Source organism: Neodiprion virginianus, chromosome 4 (assembly GCF_021901495.1).
Source record: "Neodiprion virginianus isolate iyNeoVirg1 chromosome 4, iyNeoVirg1.1, whole genome shotgun sequence".
NCBI classification, from domain to species: Eukaryota; Metazoa; Arthropoda; class Insecta; order Hymenoptera; family Diprionidae; genus Neodiprion; species Neodiprion virginianus.
This window is the reverse complement of record NC_060880.1, coordinates 7890771-7911061: the sequence shown is the minus strand read 5'-3', so window position 1 is coordinate 7911061 and position 20291 is coordinate 7890771. Positions and strand designations below refer to the sequence as shown.

At 41.6% G+C, this 20291-nt stretch overlaps 1 protein-coding gene across 6 annotated transcripts in view; it reads left to right on the top strand.

Annotated features, from left to right (window-relative positions):
- Positions 1–15274, top strand: part of LOC124302151 (protein artichoke) — a 121424-nt gene extending 106150 nt beyond the window's left edge. For 5 of the 6 annotated variants that reach the window (XM_046757985.1, XM_046757986.1, XM_046757983.1 and 2 more), the window contains 4 exons: positions 7279–7575; positions 8405–11506; positions 11936–12279; positions 12348–15273. In XM_046757985.1, the coding sequence (XP_046613941.1) occupies positions 7332–7575; positions 8405–11506; positions 11936–12279; positions 12348–12890 (4233 nt within the window). In that variant the 5' untranslated portion in view covers positions 7279–7331 and the 3' untranslated portion in view covers positions 12891–15273. Of the gene's footprint in view, positions 1–7278; positions 7576–8404; positions 11507–11935; positions 12280–12347 lie in introns of all 6 variants that reach the window. The other variant, XM_046757988.1, reaches the window with a different exon arrangement.
- Positions 15275–20291: the final 5017 nt, after the last annotated feature.

The following is a 20291-nucleotide window of genomic DNA, read 5'->3' as shown; positions in this document are numbered from 1 at the left end:
TCGGAAGTGAATAGATGGATGAAGTTTGACATACGATCGTAACGATTACTAGGTTAAGAACATTGCCATTCTTATTCGCGACAGCGATGGTAGGTTTCGTAGCCAATGTAGACAATTTACCGTCTTCCGTTGGTGTATCTTCTTCCTTACCTGTCCACCGAAATTCTGGGTCTCTGTGCTTCCTTAATTGGTCCGGGCGGTGTCTTGTATAACGACTAGAATTACTATCCGCAACGGGTCGGAAGAGCCGAAGATACCCTTGTCAGTGATCGCAGTGCGCACACTTAGCTCCCGTCTGGTGAGATTTCAAGTCTCTTCGCGTCGCTTCGAATTCGATATAGTTTAGCGAATCGGCTCAAGAAAAGGATCGCCTTGAGCCGAAGCCAATCGTTCGATTTCTGCCCGATGCTTGTAGGGAATTTCTGATAGTTAGCAAATCGAGTTTCGGTAGGACAAATGTTTGGGCAACCTATCAATTTTGATACTTAGATGACGCGATTCTCGCAAGGAGAATAAATTACTAGACGATTCGCCTATTACGCTCCGTACCTCCAAGTTCTCGTTTTTTCTTGTTACAGGAAATTGATGTAACCGCAATTTTGGGGGTCAAGAAACGAGGCAAACGTGGGCAGAATTTTTAATATCCGTAGATGAATTTTACGGGACTTAATTTGACTCGGAGAGAGAATTTATGCCGAAGATGGACGTTAAAGAGGTTGGATTCTCGTTTCTTCATCCAAGAACAAACGGAGCGCTGAGAAAATTACGAATACCATCATAACGACAATAATTTTACCATTGACAAGATAGCTGAACATATTTATCTCTAACCAGCATTCGTATTGCTGTCGAAGTACTCATATTTTTAATTCAGGTATAGTGCACAGGTAAAACAAGCTAATCAATGAGGATGAGGGCCTGAAAAATACCACGCGTAATTAATCTGTGTAATTAGCTTGGGTATTGAAATTTACTGTAGGGACGTTATTAGGGGACTTGTTTTACCCTCGAAAATTACATCTATTTAAATATATTCAACGGTCCTGTCACGTAAAGTCACCCTAAATAGAAAAAAGGACGCTTTTGTATGAAACAGTTCACTTTTTAATAAAATCACGATCATTTTCATAGAAATAAGAGTCAAAACATAAAGAAAAAGTCTTTATCATTTGAAAAATGGTATGAATAATAACATCTTTCCGAAGGCTCTCAACGGGATTATAGTGTGCGCTTCATTTCCGACACACGAGAAACGCATTCAAATGACTGGGCAGTAAAAAGTGAGCAACAATGAAAATTGCAATGCAGAAAAAGACTGCGACCCAAAGTAAAAGCCCCAAGCGAACGTACCTTAATAATACTGTTATGCAAATTTAATTTCAGAATTTGAAGATAACAAAGGAAGGTAAAAAAATAAGAAAAGTTACACTGACAATTTAACAATATTACCGAGATAAGAAAAAAAAAATAAAAAACAAGAGACCTCAAGAACGCGGAATACACGACTGACCTGATTAAAAATTTTTTCCCCGAAACTGAACGATGTGCAGCGTCACTTGAAAGAGGGGGATCTCATCTCGAGGGGTTGGATGCTGAGGATGTCGAGGGGACGGTAGCGATCAGCCCGTTCCTAGATAAAAAGGACAAGCCGACGTAAACGGGAATTTTACCGATGCAAATCCCCAACAAATATACCATTCAAGGATAAGCCGCATGTTGCATTCTCGAAAGCAGCCAGGAGGGGTGGGCAGGATACATATCGTTACACTTGCATAACATCCCAATGTAGGTTTTGCCGATAGAGTTGGAGAGGAGGAGAACGGAGGCCGTGAAAGGACCCGAAGCCGGGAAGATGGATGCGCGCTTTGGGGACACATTCATCTTTATACATGAGGAGCTGAGGGAGGCGAACCGCGTTATCTGCTGGGAGCACCCCAGGTGTGAACGCATGCAGTACTTGCACTACTGCAGGTTGCATTTGGCTACACTACAGCAGTACGATGCGTGAATGACCCTCGACAAGACGAAGAGACGTCCCTATCGGTAGTCGAAGGACGGAGTGCAGAGTCGGAAATGGGGTTATTAATGACGAGCGTAACGCATTTATGACGGTCGTGCTACGGATTTCGTTTGAAGACCCTTTCGCTGAGAGAGAAAGACGACACGGCAAGAGATGAAGAGGGAAAGCCAGTCTTCGGTAGATAACTGGAGTTAGGACCTACGAACAAGACGCGTATGCATCGTTCAGGAATTGAAATTTGGAATAAGAATGTCCACGGAATCCAGATGGATCGTTGACCAGTGAAATGGAGGAAAATATGTGCCCATAAAATGCCGGAAAGGATCTGTGAAACAGCACCTCATATGTCTCTTTGGGTACGCCCTGAAGGTTCTTATATTCTGATTTTATGAGGACAATGTTACTAGTAGAAAATCAATAATTAGCACTATTCTTATAATTATGTCATATGTATACAGTAAGTGGTACCGTTCACAATGCAGTTTGCCATGATTGTAGCACCGTCAAAACCGGAATATCATGACTTTTACTTGTCAGGTACAATATTTGTTACCGATATTAAATTCTCTAAGCTATGGTATGATAATGACGTATTACGCAAATATACAGAAGTTAGGAAAAGCTGGTACACGTGAGAAGAAAAAACTTTGTTCTGATCAAATTATTCACATTCGCGCGATCTTGTCTCGCCACGATATCCTCGAGGTTAAGAGGAAAGAAAGTGGCAAAGTAGCCGAAAAAATGGACTGAGACACTTTTTACACGAGGAATTCTGGTTTTTCCTTCGTCTTTTTCTCCGGCCAATAATCTATTTAACACCAAGGTCACTATCTCTAATGGCACCTAAGATAGCGGAGTCGACGGTTGTTCAATGACCGGACGGTAAAAACGGAAGGACCTCAGCCACGCCCTTTCCAGATTACGAGCCTCTCTGATCCGCTTTAAAACTCACGACTGTGACATCTTAAGACATTTTTTTTTCGATTTGTATTTCTTATTCATTACGCTTCTACCTCAAGGAATGGACATCCTCGTTTCCGCCTTCAGACTAATTGAAATTTTCCATGCACTTATGATTAAAAACTATGAAGTGAACCGCAACGAATGCATAAGATTTATTTCTCCCGTATGCAAATGTTTGATGCGAGCTTTGCAGTCCAAATCTTCGCTGCAGATAATATTATTCGCAACCCCCTTCATGTATACAGGGTGTTTTCGAGTAAACACCACAGTATGTTGGATTGCCTACCACTGAAGGGAACAAATATCGGTAATACAGACCTACCGAGTCATCGGTAGTTAGCGCGTTTAAAGTCTTCGCAAGTAAGCTGGAACTGCTCCCATTTCCATGTTGTGTTCATTTGTCCAAAAAGTTGTTTCGTTTTTTGTCACCTATGCCGAAACGTTCGCTGATCGCATTCCAGAGTCACGTTGAAGTGATCATATGACTCGACTTGACCTAAGTGATTAGGTCTGTTTTACCGATATTTGTTCCCCTCGGTAGTAGGCAACTAACATACTGCACCGCTTACTGGAAAACACCCTGTATAGGGGATAAATGGCGAAGCGTGAATCGATTGGAACTTACGAACCAGACTGACGGCTGTATCGCGTATATTTTACGCGTGCATTCGTTAGACGGTTTGATGTATTCCGAGATGGGATACGTTACGATCAAGTCTAGGAATGGAGGAAATTGGAGGTAATAGTCGTGCGACATGTATCAACGAATGTCGGCAGAGATTGAAATTGACGATGAAATAAAGCCGGCAGACGGGAATCCTTAGATGCGAGATCGGGATTATCGGATAAGAGAGAGATGCAAATGTCTCGGCCTCAGATTGCTACCTTGCCTACTAACCCTTCTCCGCATTCATGTAACATGCCTTCGCAAACGACTCTGATCGCTCGAAACTGATCGAAAGACTGCAGGGAGTCTCGCATCTGCCGGAGAACGCGAGCCTTGATAATAAAATGACGAGAACGAAATGATATTGTCATCATTTTTCATGGTGGTTTGGAAAATTTTTTATCAATATCGATTTTATCAACTTCGTTATTGTAAGATGCATATCATGAAGTGGAAAACTGTTCTGGACTTATTCAAACTTCTTGAAACGATCGAATATTAACTTTTGTAATTGAAAACGTTCAAAGTGCTGTAAAAAATGGAAAAATTAGGATGGAACCGATCTTATAACGGTCGGATAAAAAACAGAGATTTGTGCTAATTTTTACAGAACTTTGAAGCAGGTGAAACTATAAAATTGTTCGAATAACAGAATTTAAAACCTGTGGCGAGTGAAAAAAAAGCAATTCAAAATAAGTAAATAGGTTCCAACATATCCCTGCACAGGGTCATAATTGTAGATCAAAGTCCGAAACTTGTGTGATGATACGAAGTTAATTTTATTTCTCAATTTCTTGTGATTCTCAGAAATAAATAACTATTCGCGAGGTGCTTGAAACGTGCAAATGGATGCGATTCACGTTATCTTCCAATTTCCTGTCTTTTGGCGAAGAGAAGAAAAAAACTTATACACGCTCACGGTGTTTATACATACCATCACAGGTCTGTACCCACACTTATAAATGGGAGCCACACTCCCCGGGTGATCCAGGATTGCGAATAACGTGCACACATATTTCCCACACCGGAATTGTAGTGATCGATTCGCTTCCGTTTTAGAGTGGGTGGAGCTTTCTCGAGTTTCCTGGGATCGCGATAGGAAGACAAAAACCCGGGACTGTTACGAGGTAGTGGATAAAAAAAAAATGGTTAAAGCCGAAAAAGAAGAAAAATATTGGACTTTACCCTCCTCACCCCTTTCGACGAATACAAAAAAAAAAAAAAAACTCAAAGTGAACGGTATGTGGTTTAGAGGTTTTAGCGGTCAGGGAGATTAATCTTCTCCATTATACTCACTCCGCAGAATGCAGAGGCGACGCGAGAGGGGAAGAATATCACCCCTTTTCGACTTACGTGGTGCCTACCGACCGTTTTATCACGTTCGAACGAGGGCAGGCCGGCGGAGTCTCTTATCGTTAAACACGGACGATCGGAGTGTTACTATCGCCACGTTGTCACGTCTTCGGGAGGGAATAACCCCGTGACTCTAGGCGGCAAACGAAATGTAGGATTTAACGCGACCCAAACCATTTTAAAAAGCGTCATGGAGGATATAAATCGTCGGCCCCTTTCCGTCGCCTGCAAAGAAGAAGAAGTCGCTGCGATGTTGGGGGTAGAGAAAGCTGGAGGAGGATATCCATCAAAACTTTCCCAAAACATCGCTCATAAATTTATCTGAAAGATTTTCGATTCGTCACGATAATTTACGAGCGGGAACAGTAGGCATCCTTACACGACGAAATTCCCGATCATCCCCTCGCTTCCCGGATGTTCCAGGACCACTTGAGGCCACGTGTAGGTAGATAACTTATACGAGGTAATTTATAGGCGGCTGCGGCAGGTGAAAGCGTGGAAATTATTTTCCCTTGGCGAAGGGGAAGTTACATGGGCGGGAAAAATCTGCCACGATTCGCCCGTTTCCTGCGTTATCGGAACCGGACGTTGAACAGACGGCAGCGGGGAACCTGTTAACGGCAACAATTGGCCTCGTACGATGCGCAACGGGTGATGGTCGGTTCAATATTGAGTTACCGTTTTGCCCGCCGGCGATATCACCGTCAGATTAATCAATGGATTCCGCTCGTGGTGCAGCTGCGGCATTGCTGCAATCGAAGTACTCGACAGCCCGGTGAAACGGGGATTTCGCCTCTAATAGTCGGATATTAAATCTCTTTATTGTTTTGTACGATTTTTCACCACGCTCTTAAAAGCCCGGTTATTTGTGCATATTTTAATCGGCAAACAAGCGTTGCTGAAGACTTAACCGAGCTTTCAGGGAACATCGTGTAGCTATGATCCAGTCAATAACCTTCTGCACAGTCGACACCTGTGGCTGATAACACAAAAAATTGACGCGGAAAAGTAATGCGGAAGTTTGACATCGTTCTACTTCTTGATAGTAATTAATTACTCGTTGACAACGAATGAGCAACAGAGAAGGGTCGTTCGATCATGTCCCGTTCCACCTTACACGATGCCCGAGCGATCTATTTAGATAAACGAAAATTGATTGGATGTGGTAAAGTTGGACCTTCCGAATTCACCACGATCCTCATGATCGCGGACTTTTCTCTTTCGACGTCAGTGAAGTCAGTACGGAAAATTCCAGCTGGAATTTAATCAGCGATAATACGAACCTGGATTCCAACCATTTGACGTCTGAATCATAATTTCATTGCGCCGACGGGAAGTGCTGAATTTTAAAACAGTCGCACAACTATTTCATCTCCCATTCCGTATTCCATACACTCTGTGAGAAACAATTTTGAACAATTATTTCCACTTCTGCGTGTTAAACATTGTTTCGTTTCACGTTCATCCTCGGTGTTACAGTAATACGCCATACGCATCACGGTTGGAATTTAAACGCGGTCAATACCATATATCGAGCGGAAGAGAGTAAAATTTGTAGCTGATAATATAAATATCAAAATATATATTGAAAATAATAAATGACAGTAAATATTACTTACGATACGAGACTCGCTCGCAAAAGAGATTTCATTTCTGTTTGACCTTTTCACTAACCCACTCCATGAAGTTTAACATTTCTTAGAAGCTTATAGGCTAAACAAGAACTTTTCAAAAAGCTACATTTTTTCAGTTACAGATTTTTCGAATTCGAGAAACACGTGTAATTTCTCACAGAAAATGAATCGGATTAATTTAAATAATGAGATATCTAAATTCAAGACCTATAATAATTTAAAATACATCTCTCGGAAGTCATCGTAGGAAAGTGATTAGAGGAAAAAGCAATTATGCTGTTAATTGGAAAATAGAGCTGAACGGACCGAATTTAAATGGTCAATCTTGAATTCTGAAAATCAAAAGAGTACTTTCAAATCTAATGCTTCTAAATCTACGAATGCAGTCTTGAAGGTTTCGAATATAATTCCATGTAGTTTAACTTTCCCACAATCTGTCGCAAATTTCAAAAATTTTTAGATTAACCTCAGTCCAACTTGAACCCATGTATAAAAATGATAGAATTTGGAGTTCTCAGTATGAACCTGATAAGTTTTCAGAAGTAAGCACACAATCTTAAGGGAATTTTGATATTGATGATCCAGACAATAAAACTCCGGTGTACCGCAAAATAATCTCGACGTATTTAATTACATTTCAGATCACCATCAACTGACATATCGGTCCTCATTGAGAACCAGAAGTGATGTTACGATGATGCAAGGCTTTCATCCGTGGATGTGCAGTTGGTTGAACTCGGCTAGGCGTGGTCATTGCTTGGCGCTGGTCGCCCTGGCAATAGTCCTACAGGTTCAGGCTCAAGCCGTGGAATGTCCGCCAACGGAAACGATCCCCGGATGCCCGTGCTACAATTTCGAGGATGGTTTGTTCCTAGAGTGCGCTGGCGCTACCGAAGAGATGCTGAGTTCCACGCTACAAGGTGTTCTGAACGCTGGAGGTAAGCTGTACAACATATTCACCGATATCAGTCACTTCAGAAGCACTGCGAGTATCTTAAAAACCTGCCTAGTTCTTTTCCCTACATGCTAAAACACTTGTCCTCGCAACAATCCAAAGTCAATATTTGTCAGTCTCTTCACCGAGTGGATTCTTGATGTAGTTACGGCAATCCTAAGAATACGGATGCTACCCCATTTTCATTACACTTTACTACAAAAACGCAACTCTGCATTGAAAGAGAAATTTCAGTACATGCGGACAGCCACTGTATCATCATACTCTCACTTACAATGTACTCACTTCCAATAGGAAAGAAGGTTGTTCTAAAAGCATTACAGATTTCATATTGGCACTTGCACTTGCATTATTTAGTGTTTATATAGAAGTGTAAAAAGATTTAATTGCTAAGAGCGAGTGAAAACTGAGAAAATTTACAATGATTAGAAAAGCGAACGTAATGATCAAGTTCGAAAACTTGTGAATTTATCATTCACTGTTTCTCATAATCACAAGTACTCGAAAGCTGGTAATGGTGAGTGCCGTTGTCACTGGCGTAAGAGATGCAGAATGTGCCTCGATTTTCATTAAAATTTTTCCAGTTTGTTAATTTCCAAAATAACATTTATACTTACAAATCGCTAGCCACGTATAACAACGATCCTCTGCTCATGAAATTCCATTTCCATATATCTTTTAGAGTTCAAAGTTATCATGGCAGCCTGGAAAACAAACACCGATTTTTGCGCAATTCAAGTGATTATCAACCATTGACAAGATGTATCTTTAACTTGATCCACTGTGTAATGGCAGGGGTGAACTCTTTCTAGGAACGGATACGCTGGTGCAGTCGCTGAGCGTCTATGAGCTTGACAGGACGGTCGAGGAGCTGAAGGAAATCGCGTTTCCGCCAGGTTCACAAATCCGGTATTTACAGATATCCCACTCAGCAATACGGGAAGTGAGTGAAACAGCTTTCAAAAATCTGAGACAGAGCCTGGAATCTCTGGCTTTGGTGTCCGGACGACTGCCGCAAGTCCCCCAAAAAGCTTTGACTGATCTCCATAAGCTAGCGGCACTGGATCTCGAGGCAAACCTGATACACGACCTGCCCTCCTTTTGCTTCTACGGTCTAAAGTTGATGAAGCTCAGCGTGAAGGGTAACCAAATATCAAAGATATCCGAGTACGCGTTTGCCGGTTTGGAGGAAAACCTGAGCAACCTTGACTTGGCGGAAAACAAACTTAAGATTTTTCCCATGGCACCACTAAGGAGACTTGAGAATCTTGCCTCCCTCAGATTGGCGTGGAACGAAATATCCGAGCTGCCTAACGATGGGTATTCGACCCTCAGTTCGCTGCTCATGCTGGATCTGAGCAGTAATAATTTTGATAAGCTTTCAGAGGACTGCTTTCGGCCGTGCCCGATACTCCACACGCTTTCCCTCTACTATAATTCCATCGAGACGATACACAAGGATGCCTTTGTCTCCCTGAAGGACTTGGAGTCCATCGACCTTAGCCACAACAAAATCGTCTTCCTTGACGTAGCGACCTTCAAAGCAAACGACCGCCTCCGCACTATAGAGCTGAGCCACAACCATGTTCATTACATCGGTGGAGTATTTGCCAACCTCCCAGAACTCCGGGAGTTGTATCTGGCAGAAAATAACATTCTGGATATACCAGGCGATGCATTTGCAGGAAGTATCAGTTTGGCTGTTGTTTACTTGCAGCAGAATGCAATTCGGAGGATAGACCCTAGAGGGTTAGTGACTTTGAGCCAGCTGGCCCAACTACATCTGAGTAATAATTACATCGAGAAAGTTCCCAAAGAATTTTTAGAACACTCGGAAAATTTGTCCTCGTTGTCGTTGGACGGTAATAAAATCCGCGAGCTGGACGTTGGCACCTTTTCAAAGCTGCGACAACTGCGTGAACTCCGACTTCAGGATAACCAAATAAAGGAGGTTAAGAGGGGGGTATTTTCACCACTTCCGGTCCTTCTCGAACTACACTTGCAAAGCAATGCCATAACGGATATAGAAACTGGTGCTCTTCGAACCTTGCACAGTCTTCAACACGTCAATTTACAAGGAAATCTTCTTACCGTTCTGGGTGATGTCTTCCAGCTTTCCTCCGGAGATTCCATCACCAACGGAGCCGGCGGAAGTTCCTTGGTATCTATCCAGCTGGACAGTAACGGTCTCGGTGTTTTGCATAACGACTCACTGCGCGGACAAGCTTCGGTCCGCATAATGTGGCTTGGGCATAATAAATTAACCCACCTTCAGGCACCTCTTTTTCGAGATCTCCTCCTCGTCGAACGTCTGTACCTGACCAACAATTCCATATCTCGTATCGAAGACGCAGCCTTTCAGCCAATGCAAGCTCTCAAATTTCTAGAACTGAGCATGAATCGCCTAAGCCACGTGACAGCAAGAACGTTTTCGGAACTCCACGAGCTCGAAGAGTTGTACTTACGAGACAACGGGCTCAGACGACTGGATCCATACGCGTTGACGGCTCTGAAGAAGCTTAGCATTCTCGATCTGTCCGACAACCACTTGTCGATCCTTCACGACGCAATTTTTCAGGAAGGGCTTCCAATCAAGATTCTGAATCTGAAAAATTGCTCGATTATTAACGTGGAACACGGCGCATTTCGGGGCTTGGGCAACCTGACCGATCTCAACATGGAGAACAACGCCTTGACGGCAACTGCGCTTCGTCGACTCGATATTCCTGGCCTTCGCATACTCGCCATATCTGGGAATAATTTCACCGAGCTCACTGAGCACAGTTTCAACGGCCTGCCCGCTCTTCAAAATCTATTTATGGACGACGCGCAGCTGGTCCAATTGCCGGAGAACATTTTTGCAATAAATCGAAACCTTGCGAGGCTACACGCTTGCAAAAATTTGCTGAGATTACTACCGCCGGGAATATTCGACGGACTGTTGTCGCTCAGGGAGATAAGGCTCGACGATAATCGATTCCTTGAAATCCCGTACTCCGCACTCTCCAGCGCTCTGAACCTCGAGATACTTTCACTTTCACAGAACCTCCTGGTAACTGTTGATGTGGCAAGTTTCGCCGGGCTGAAATATCTGAGAGAATTAGACCTGAGCAAAAATCGTATCGTAACGATGTCCGGATTCGCGACTGCAAATCTATCCCGACTTTTGTCGGTAGACCTGAGCCACAACCACCTGAATGCTCTTCCGGCAAACTTTTTCGTTCACTCGTTGATGCTGCGACGGGTCGATCTTGCTGAGAACAAGTTCCGACAAATTCCAGCGGTCGCGCTGTCTGGTCAGAATCTGCCCAGTCTGGTTTGGCTAAATCTGACCAGGAATCCACTGAACAGAATTCACGATTTACCCTCGGAGGCGATGTATCCGCTTCTTCAAGAGATCCACATATCTGGGACTAACTTAAGCATTGTCACGTCCCAGGACTTTGAAGCCTTTCCCGCTCTACAGCACCTCTATCTAAGTCAGAATTGCATATCGAGAATTTCGCCCGGAGCCTTTCGAAGCCTACCAAATCTGCTCACACTGCACATGGGAATGAATAGCATGGAAATCGTACCCCAAGAAAGACTGCAGGGTCTCGAGCATCTCCGGATACTCAATCTAACGCACAACAGATTAAAAGAACTAGAGGAATTTCCATCCGATCTTAAGTCGCTCCAAGTGCTCGATCTCTCTTACAATCAGATTGGAAACGTCGGAAAAGTGACATTCAAGAATTTAATCAGCCTTGTAGAGTTACACTTGTACGGAAACTGGATAAACGCAATCGCCAGCGAGGCGTTCAGACCTTTGAAGAAGCTTCGGTTGCTGGACTTGAGTAGAAATTACTTGGAAAATTTGCCGTTGAACGCCTTCAGGCCCCTAGAGACGCAGATACGAAGCCTAAGAGCCGAAGGCAAGTAGATTTTCTACCCCATAATATTTGCTCTCTCCCTGTCAAACTCGCAAACCCAGATGCCCTGCCTCGCTCACTAGAATTGGGTTCAATCTCCGCTCTCCTTAGCCCCAAGATCCATTTGACCCTTCCTTTTCCATCCCAAGCCAGGTCAAGCTTGACCGCGCACAAACTTCCTCAACAATTTCCCACACTATCGACATGCATCAACGTTTTGATTCTTTGCAGTTTTTATGACTTATTTTCTTTCTCTCTAAGCGATTTTGTACGTTGGTTAATTTACGAAGCATTTAAGATCCGTACGGACCTTCAAAAAACCTGCGACCTTTCCTAAATAAGGTATCGTTGGAATCTGACGCCATGTAACGAGCGTGCCGAAAGAGGTGTTTGTAAAAAATTTCTCCGCTCGAACGACTTCTGGTTTTGCAGAAAACCCTCTTCACTGTGGCTGCGAGTCCCAGGAGTTGTGGGAGTGGTTGCGGGATCATCAGAAGCTGGTTGGTGGTGTGGGTCGAGGGAGAGGTCGAGGCAGGGGTGGAGTTGGAGTCGGTGACGTCGAAGGAGGATTACTGCGATGCGAGCAGCCCCCGGAGCTCCGTGGTTTGGTCTTCCTCGACCTTGACCCGCACGCTTTCTGCTCGGCGCCTTTGGTGCTCAAGCTGGCGATCCAGGACATCCAGCCTTTCTCGGTCCTCGTCTCCTGGCAGAGCCGCAACCACTCGGGTCTCTACGGATACCAAGTGGCTTATCACGCCCTGGACAACGTCGACGAGGTAACACAGCCAGCGATCGCTCTGTTAAATCAGAGACGAACTAACCAAGGTGACCTCTTCATCCACAGGTTCGGGGCAAGCTACTCGATCCGAAGGCGCGCTCGGTGAAACTATCGAAACTCGCTTCGGACACCAGGTACCTCATTTGCGTCCTTGGTCTTGGAAGCTGGGGGAACCCGATACCGGAAGGAATGTCATCCTGGCAGTTGAACGCCTCTCATGACGACGTCATCGAGGGTTCTGCGCTTCCAGTTATGGTCGACTCCCCTATGAGTCGTTGCACCGAGGTACGGACCCTGGATGCTCCGGACTCGATCGTCGGAGATGGGGCAGTCGGGGACCGTGGAGGACTTGCCAGTATTCTGACCCGGAGACTGGGCCTGATAGTCGGCAGCTGCATGGGCTTCGTCGTATTTGTCGTACTGGTATCAGTGCTGGGTTACATGAAAATGAAAAAGCAAAGAGCCGCCATAAAGCGAGAGCAGCCTCTCCCGACCAATCCACCAGAGTATATGTCCTATCGGCACTTCTCTCTCCAAGGTGCTGATCGCAGTGAAAACTCCTGCCCAAGTTTCATCAGCAACATTGGTGCCACGCCCCTGAACTCGTAGCCAAAGGCCTCCAAGTCTCACCGAAGCCCAAGTGAGCACGAGATAGAGATGAGCAACATCTCTAACTGCAGTCAGATATTCCGTTGACTGATGTCTGGAAAGGAATTAGTAGATGATCGTGCTCGCATAGGTGATATAACCTTGGTAATTGCTCTGTGAGATTGGAGGCTCGTTTTCAAAATACTTATCGATAATCGTCATACTGTAACGTGAACTGTGATGATATTGCAAGAACGTTTCCATGCTTTAATTACCCCACCATGGGTCACAAAGTCGTGACTCAGTTCGGTGAAAACCTAAAAGTTCTGAGACTGTTTAAATATACGTCGATATTACGACGCTCATCACGTGAAGTGACAATTGTGTGTTAAATTGAGTAACATTAAAAACAATAAATGTAAAGTAGGTTAAATTACGTATTTAACTACAGGAATCGTCAGATATAAACATGTTCTAAAATATAAGTGCAAATTGTTTTCAAAAAAGCGTAATCATCGAGGACTTTAAAAATCCAAAATTGATTTGCGAAAGTCAAATTCAACGTAAAAAAAAGTGCATCAAACTTTCAATTTAATATATTATGAATAGTAATAAATTGTGAGTAAAGAAGGAAACAAACTTAAAATTACCATCAATTTGAACAAGTGTTACGAGTATGCCAAAAAGGCAAAAAATGAATTTAGTAAATTCCATGTTCATATTAATTCGGAGTGTATTTATGACGTTGAAATTATGCATGTGTAATGATGATACACTTTAATTTTTGACTTTCATACGAAGACTGATTTTTCAAATTTTTTTTGGACGTAGTCGAATTTGACGTGTCGGTGTGTAATAGGGAATGTTTGTACATAAATTATAGTATAAAGACAAGCAACAAGTTGTCAGATTTCACGAAGAATACCTAGTTCAAACATACCAAACGCATCTAAAGTGCTGTAGCCAGAGGATGAAAAAAAACCCAATAATCGTACATACGTATTATGTTATACACACACATAGAAGAAATAAATATAAATATAGGTATATGAATATAAATATATGTATATTTAAATATATATGTATTATACATACGTAACATTTAGCAGTCCAGTAACAAAGTATACCGACATCTAGTTTTGTCCTCCGTTTGCGACGCTCAAGGTTCAACCATTGAACTACAACTCAACCGAAACTCAAAAACGCGAAAGCCATCTTGTCACCAAACTAACATGGCCGCCAACGTCTCACCTGAAGTTTTATTTTGGTCACAGAATCGTTTCCAATATTCACTTGTTGTTTATCTGTGCTTCAGGCGATGTGAAATTGTGGCAAGAATACAGCTTGCTAGTGATTTAAGGTTCTGCTGATGCTTGAAAACCGAGATCTCAGCCCGCGAAATCTTCCCTTGAAACATGCGTGGCTAACCCTTTAAACAAGACTATCAGATTACCCCGGATTCTCAAGGCTTACAGAAATCGGGATTCGGGTAGTTGGGAGAGTTGCTTACATTTCCGACATTCAGCTAGTTACGGTTAATAGAGTCCAGCAAAGACGCTCGGCCAAGAAGGAGGTCGTGATAGGCCATCACCGGCTCCCTAGGCCGACTAATTCCATCCTGAACTTATAACAGTTCCGGAACGAGACCAATCCGAAGCGATTCCTCCCCTCGGCGGTAAATTACTGTAGGTACAACGACAATGGTTTCGGTAAACGCACCCCTCAACGACCCCTAATCCCAAGATAATTACCGGCAGCCCAGAAGCCTGGGGTGTCCTTGATCTGATGAGAGCTCACGGACGGAGGACATGGCAAAACAAATCGCTGATTCGTGATTTGTTAAATTAAGGACTTACGAATAATAAAACAATTAAATTAAAAAAAACCACGTGTGATTCCTGCCAAAATTTAAAACTTCGAATTGCCAAGCGTAATATTGTAACAGATATTATCAATATTATTTTAAAAATAGATTTGAAGCGAAGAAAGTTTGAACGAACGAAAAACAAGAAACAAATTATTAATTATGTATATAGATAGGTGATACTTAATAGCGTTCTATATCACAGTATAGGTTTTCGGATAATAAAATCTATGGTGAAATGACAGTGCTTTTCTCATTCGGTACCATTTTCATCCACTTTTTCCACCCCGTAAAATTCCCCCTGATCTGACGGTACAACAATTGATGATATACCGATTTCATTGCATAATTTAAGCCTTATGCTGGAAAAGAGTTTACTTTGGAATCAAGTAAAGCTGATTCAGTCAACTTAGTGATAGATTTATGGTGCAGGTCAATTTGACACAAGTCAAATGACTCATTGGATATTGGACCATTTGCATACGTTACATTGTTCAGCAAAGATAAGATCCTATCCATGTAACAATAAGTGGAGATAAACGAGTGCCAGAGAAATGGAGTTATCAAAATTATTAATCTTGAAAATAAAAATCTAACCATTTACAGAATCTCATTGAAGCAAATCCCTAACATTAGCTGACCTTTTTGGAAATCACGTAAAAATATTTGCTATCACGTGGAACGTACGAATTCATGAAAAATCTACCATATTTCATTGAAATCTACAAACCTATCTTTAATAAATCGTGTGAAATCCTCGAAAGTTTTCTAAATCGTAACAATTTCTTTTTCAATCTTTTGAACTATTGAATATCCAAACCGACAGGGAAACCTGAATTGAGCAAGAATCTACATGGTGGATTTTTTTGGACGACGCAAAGGTAAGAGCTCTTTTTCGAGTGTCAATTTATACTGCAAGATACAATGTTTTCCTAGTTAAATGTAACAAGTGTTGCAAATCTTTGACAAGACGGTGCTCGTGATGACGATGCTTGTGAAAACAGTAATTATGATGCGATTTGTTCATCATTCGATCAAATCTCGGAACCTTCTTCGGGTTAGATTAAAACGGATATTCCACAGCTGTGAATCGCGCTCTGCCGATATATGGGTATTACCGAAGAAGTTTTCGCTGCACTATATCCATAGTGATTGACGTCCTTAGCTCGACTTTAGCGACCCTTGACTAATTACGTAACCACCGTCAGCCGCGAAGCCCGCTTTAAGCTGGCAAATCCGTCCGCCCTTCGTGGCTCCCGTTATAATTAATTAATTAGTTAAACCTACCCCCTGAACGGATGTGGCATGCATGCGCTCCGTCGCGTTGTTGAACTTTCAAAAACACTTACCCTTGTTGCATGTGTGTATCGTTAATTCTTACACGGAAAAATTATTTTCATCTTTATACGTGGGAATTTGTTCGAATATTCACCAGAGAAAATTTTCAGCTCATAATTAGTCGCAAGCATCACTTCGTACTTCTGTAAAAAGACAATCAATTCTAAACAGGCCGGAGATGAATTCCGTGTACCGTCTAATTTTTTTTCATTCATCGCGTGACTGTAGAATTTTAGAATTTTTTTAATGAAATTTTTCACGACTTATCCTCACATTTTTTTCGCAATACTTTCACTATGAATAACAATTTTTGATAAAAACGTAGTTTTTCCAAATCAGGTGATTTCCAAAGACACGCGTCTGTGTCGGTACGCATTTTTAAAACCGCAGTCAACAATTCGAAAGTCAAAACCGAATTGTATCACTAAAAATTTATGTCTCGTGTTGTGGTGAGGATGCAAAATAATTGACTAATCTCTACTTTGAATCAATTGGAAATTTGTTTGATTTACTACAAAAAATTCGAACAACAAATGAATTAAAAAAATGTTTTTCAATACGCTATAGAAAACAGTAGCCTTGTATTTTCATATGAATTAACCAAATTGTTAGAAATTTTTTGAAAATAATTCAGAGTGAAATCCGGCATCCGGAAACCATAATTGTATAAAGCTTGGAAGTGTCAGGGGACATTTCGTGTGAGTAGTTAGGGAAATGTAAGGAAAGTTAGTTCGAGTTTATGCCTGGCGCAAATTAGCAGAACATAAATAAAGGTACAGCCATCTACATGATAACTCTGCAGAGGGTATGTAAAATTAACATTATTTTCATAGAGCACGTTGAGAGTTATGGAAAAAAGAAACTGATCAGTAATTTCGAAAATTAAAATTCTCAATTCGAATCTCACATTAACATGTTGATAATTTTTTTTTTTTTTCTCAAATACTGAGTAAAAGAATTTGTGTTCCATGTATAAAAAGTGTATAAAAAAAAGTCCGAGAGTTCCAGATATCAATAACTGCTAACGTCACGAACGCCGAATAACTCGCTTGAACCAAAAAAAAAAAAAAAAAACGCGTTCAGCAACATTTCCGGAAGTATTTTTCTTCAGTTTAATCCGCATACAGCAACATTGTTAACTTTTCATCAACGAACAAAACTTGGATGTAAAATGTATAGTAAACAACGTTTCACGGTGACGTTCTTGTTCACTCTGCTCCTGTCTGAGTTGATGGTCGCGAGATATTCAATTCGGTTCTTAACCGCTAACTTTAATTAACAAAGTCAACTGTTTAATTACTAAATAACAGGGTACTCCAAGGCCTCGGTGTTGCTCCGCGGAAACTGCACCAACGGCAAGGGAGGGGAAGGGCGAGGTGGGCGGGTGGGGGTGGGGGGGGGGAGACGCGAAACGCTGTGCAGAGGTCTCGATTCTGGTATCACTCCCCCCCCCCCTCCCCCCTCACTCCTTGGAAATTCTCTAATTAGTAACACGAATTCCACGAATTAATTACGACTTATAATTGTTTTAAAATTACGCTCCAAGTTTTCTTGTCCGTAGGCAGGGTTTAATTACTTCGCAAATTGTCGCGCGCGGTTGTTCCTATGTCTTACGCTGAGGTCCCCCCCCCCCCCCCCCCCACACACACACACACACACACGCACACACATGCAAGTTCGCGTGTGTCGGCACGACCTAACTTCAATGTCATGTCCCATGTATATGCAAGTTAAAAAATAAACAGCCAGCAACACACATTCCATGTTGTAAATTGAAACCGTCAACTCGCTCGAGGTGTTTACCTGTTTTACCCTTTTATTGCGAGCCTGAATTGCTGCGGGGTTCACGCTTTTAATATTTTATGGACTGTCCGTTAGGAACTCGTTAAACTTCTACCCTTCGCTTTAATTTTCATCGTTTTCTTTTTCCTTTCTTGTCGGATTTTTTTTTCTTTTTTTGTTTTTGTATTTTTTTTTTTTTTTTATCTGGTACCACGTTTAGGAATTATTATTCAGCAGGAAAAGCCTCGCCACAGAACGGGCCTCAAATTACATTTCAGGCATTACTTACTGTCTGTATTTTTAAGGTTCTCTGCAAAGTTCTCGTCTAACGACTTCAATATTGCGTTAAAACAGGCTTGCGATGGTTCGTTTTACTCCTCGTACTTTCCGGAATTGCGCAAAGTATCTCAATTATGCACGTTTTTGGCTCCTGAAATGCGGAAAATGTAGGAATAGTAAGATGTGTCAAAAAACCACACATTTTTTTGACGATTCTTGTGTGCCTTAGTAAAAAGCGATCCGCCATCGAAATTTCAACCGTTTCGGTTCGTTTGTTCATTTAATGTAAGAAGAAAAAGAGTGAGTTTACTCGGTCGATAAGAGTAGGCGTACCACATACCCTTAAAGCCTAATAAGGGCCCAGTTACAATTCCCCAATTTTGCACGTTCTCTCAATTTTTCAGCGGCTCATATTAGCTTAATTTTTGCACAATGTTGAACTAAAAAACTAGAATCAGCGAAAAAGGTATTTCAGTCCCATGCAAATTTGTTCAAGTTTTTATCGATCGGAAAGCTCAACTGAGAAGCTTTTGGCACCTTTAATAGCTCGATGCGCATTTTTTAGATAAATAACGTGCCGTGAATTACGGGATTTAAAAGGAGAAAATTTTTGAGATTTTCAAAAACCAGATTCTCTTTGTCTTAAAACTTATTCCTCAGAATCGTTTTACAGTACACAAGACCCAAGGTCTCAAGTAACACAACCAAATCACAGATAGGACTAACCGTTAAACAGAATGCAATAAAATTTTTCGGTTGTTTGTCTAAATCCTTTGATACGCTGATGCCACTTGTTCGTCTAAAATTTCCTGTAACTCTTTTCAGATTTTCAGAGTATGCCGAAAAATCAGAAATAACAAATGGAGTTATAACGGTAGGAAATAATTCACAACATCGAAATGAATAATGACGTCGCTCTCTGGAAGATCTTAAAATTTTCGTAATTCCGCAGAGCAGATTTTTGCAGTTTCGTTCAGATCCTTGATATTGGCCGGAATGTTCGAAGTTTGATGATTTCTAGAAACTTCGGAACGGCGAGTGCATTGCTGAGAAAGAGAGAAATAGAGGCCGTTGTATTTGAGAGCACTATCGCATACCGAGGCTACAATAAAATTATAAATGATGACCGTCAGACTCTGGCTGAAACCCCATGGAACCCCCCATGTACACTTGAATACGTTTTCGTGCATTATACGGTCTGTCGACAACAATTATATTTCCTGCGGTCCAACTGTAGGTATCTGTGGGATTTCGACACGGTCTGATTACAGTCCCTCAGGGTCAGTATCATAAGTCTACATTGTCTGTGGTATCGCAAGCTTCCTATATTATAAGCTTGTCGCGGTTATACCGACCAATGCTATTTCTAAAACCGAAAGCTACACGTTCTCTGAAATCTCGTGCAAATATACATCTGTTACAATCCCATAGTAACCACACCCCCTCCCCCCTGTTAATCACATATACTAACGACACTATGGTGATTTGGAATTTTGCATTTTCCAAATACCATAACTCTTGTATAACCAACCAAAAAGTATTTATGGCCAATGTTTCTTGGGATAAAGTTTTACAAGAATCGATCAGTAGTAATCTCGATTGCAAAAAATGATACTGTAATAGTCAAAATACGTTGAAATCAGAACAAAGATTTTCAAAAATCGCCATTTTTTCAATTCAAGGGAAATACATTTTATATAAATATTTATCAAAGTTGAAATGTTTTGCTCTCGGGAAAAATATCAGTGCATGGTTGATTTATGATGACAAAACATATTTGTTTTTAAAAAAATATTGAAAGCCTGATTTTTTTTAACATTGCGTAGATCGTAATCTAGGGTGATGACATATTTCTCGTGATGGGAGAAGACGATTACATAAAGCCGTTAAAAAGAGCCACAAACTGAAAATTTTAGGTGATGCAAATTTGGACTGGTGTGTAGATTACGTTTAATACGGCTTAATTCTGTTCAATTGATTGTGAGTCAAATCTGCAAAGCTCGTTATATTTATAGCTATACTTGTGTTATCGTCTGCTTACTTTAAAGTGTGAAAATTGGACTGGAATTAGAAACAGATTTTCATGAATATGAGATGATGTCAAACGATTCACACGTATCGATACCCTTGTTCCTAGTTAACAAAGATTTTGCACTTTG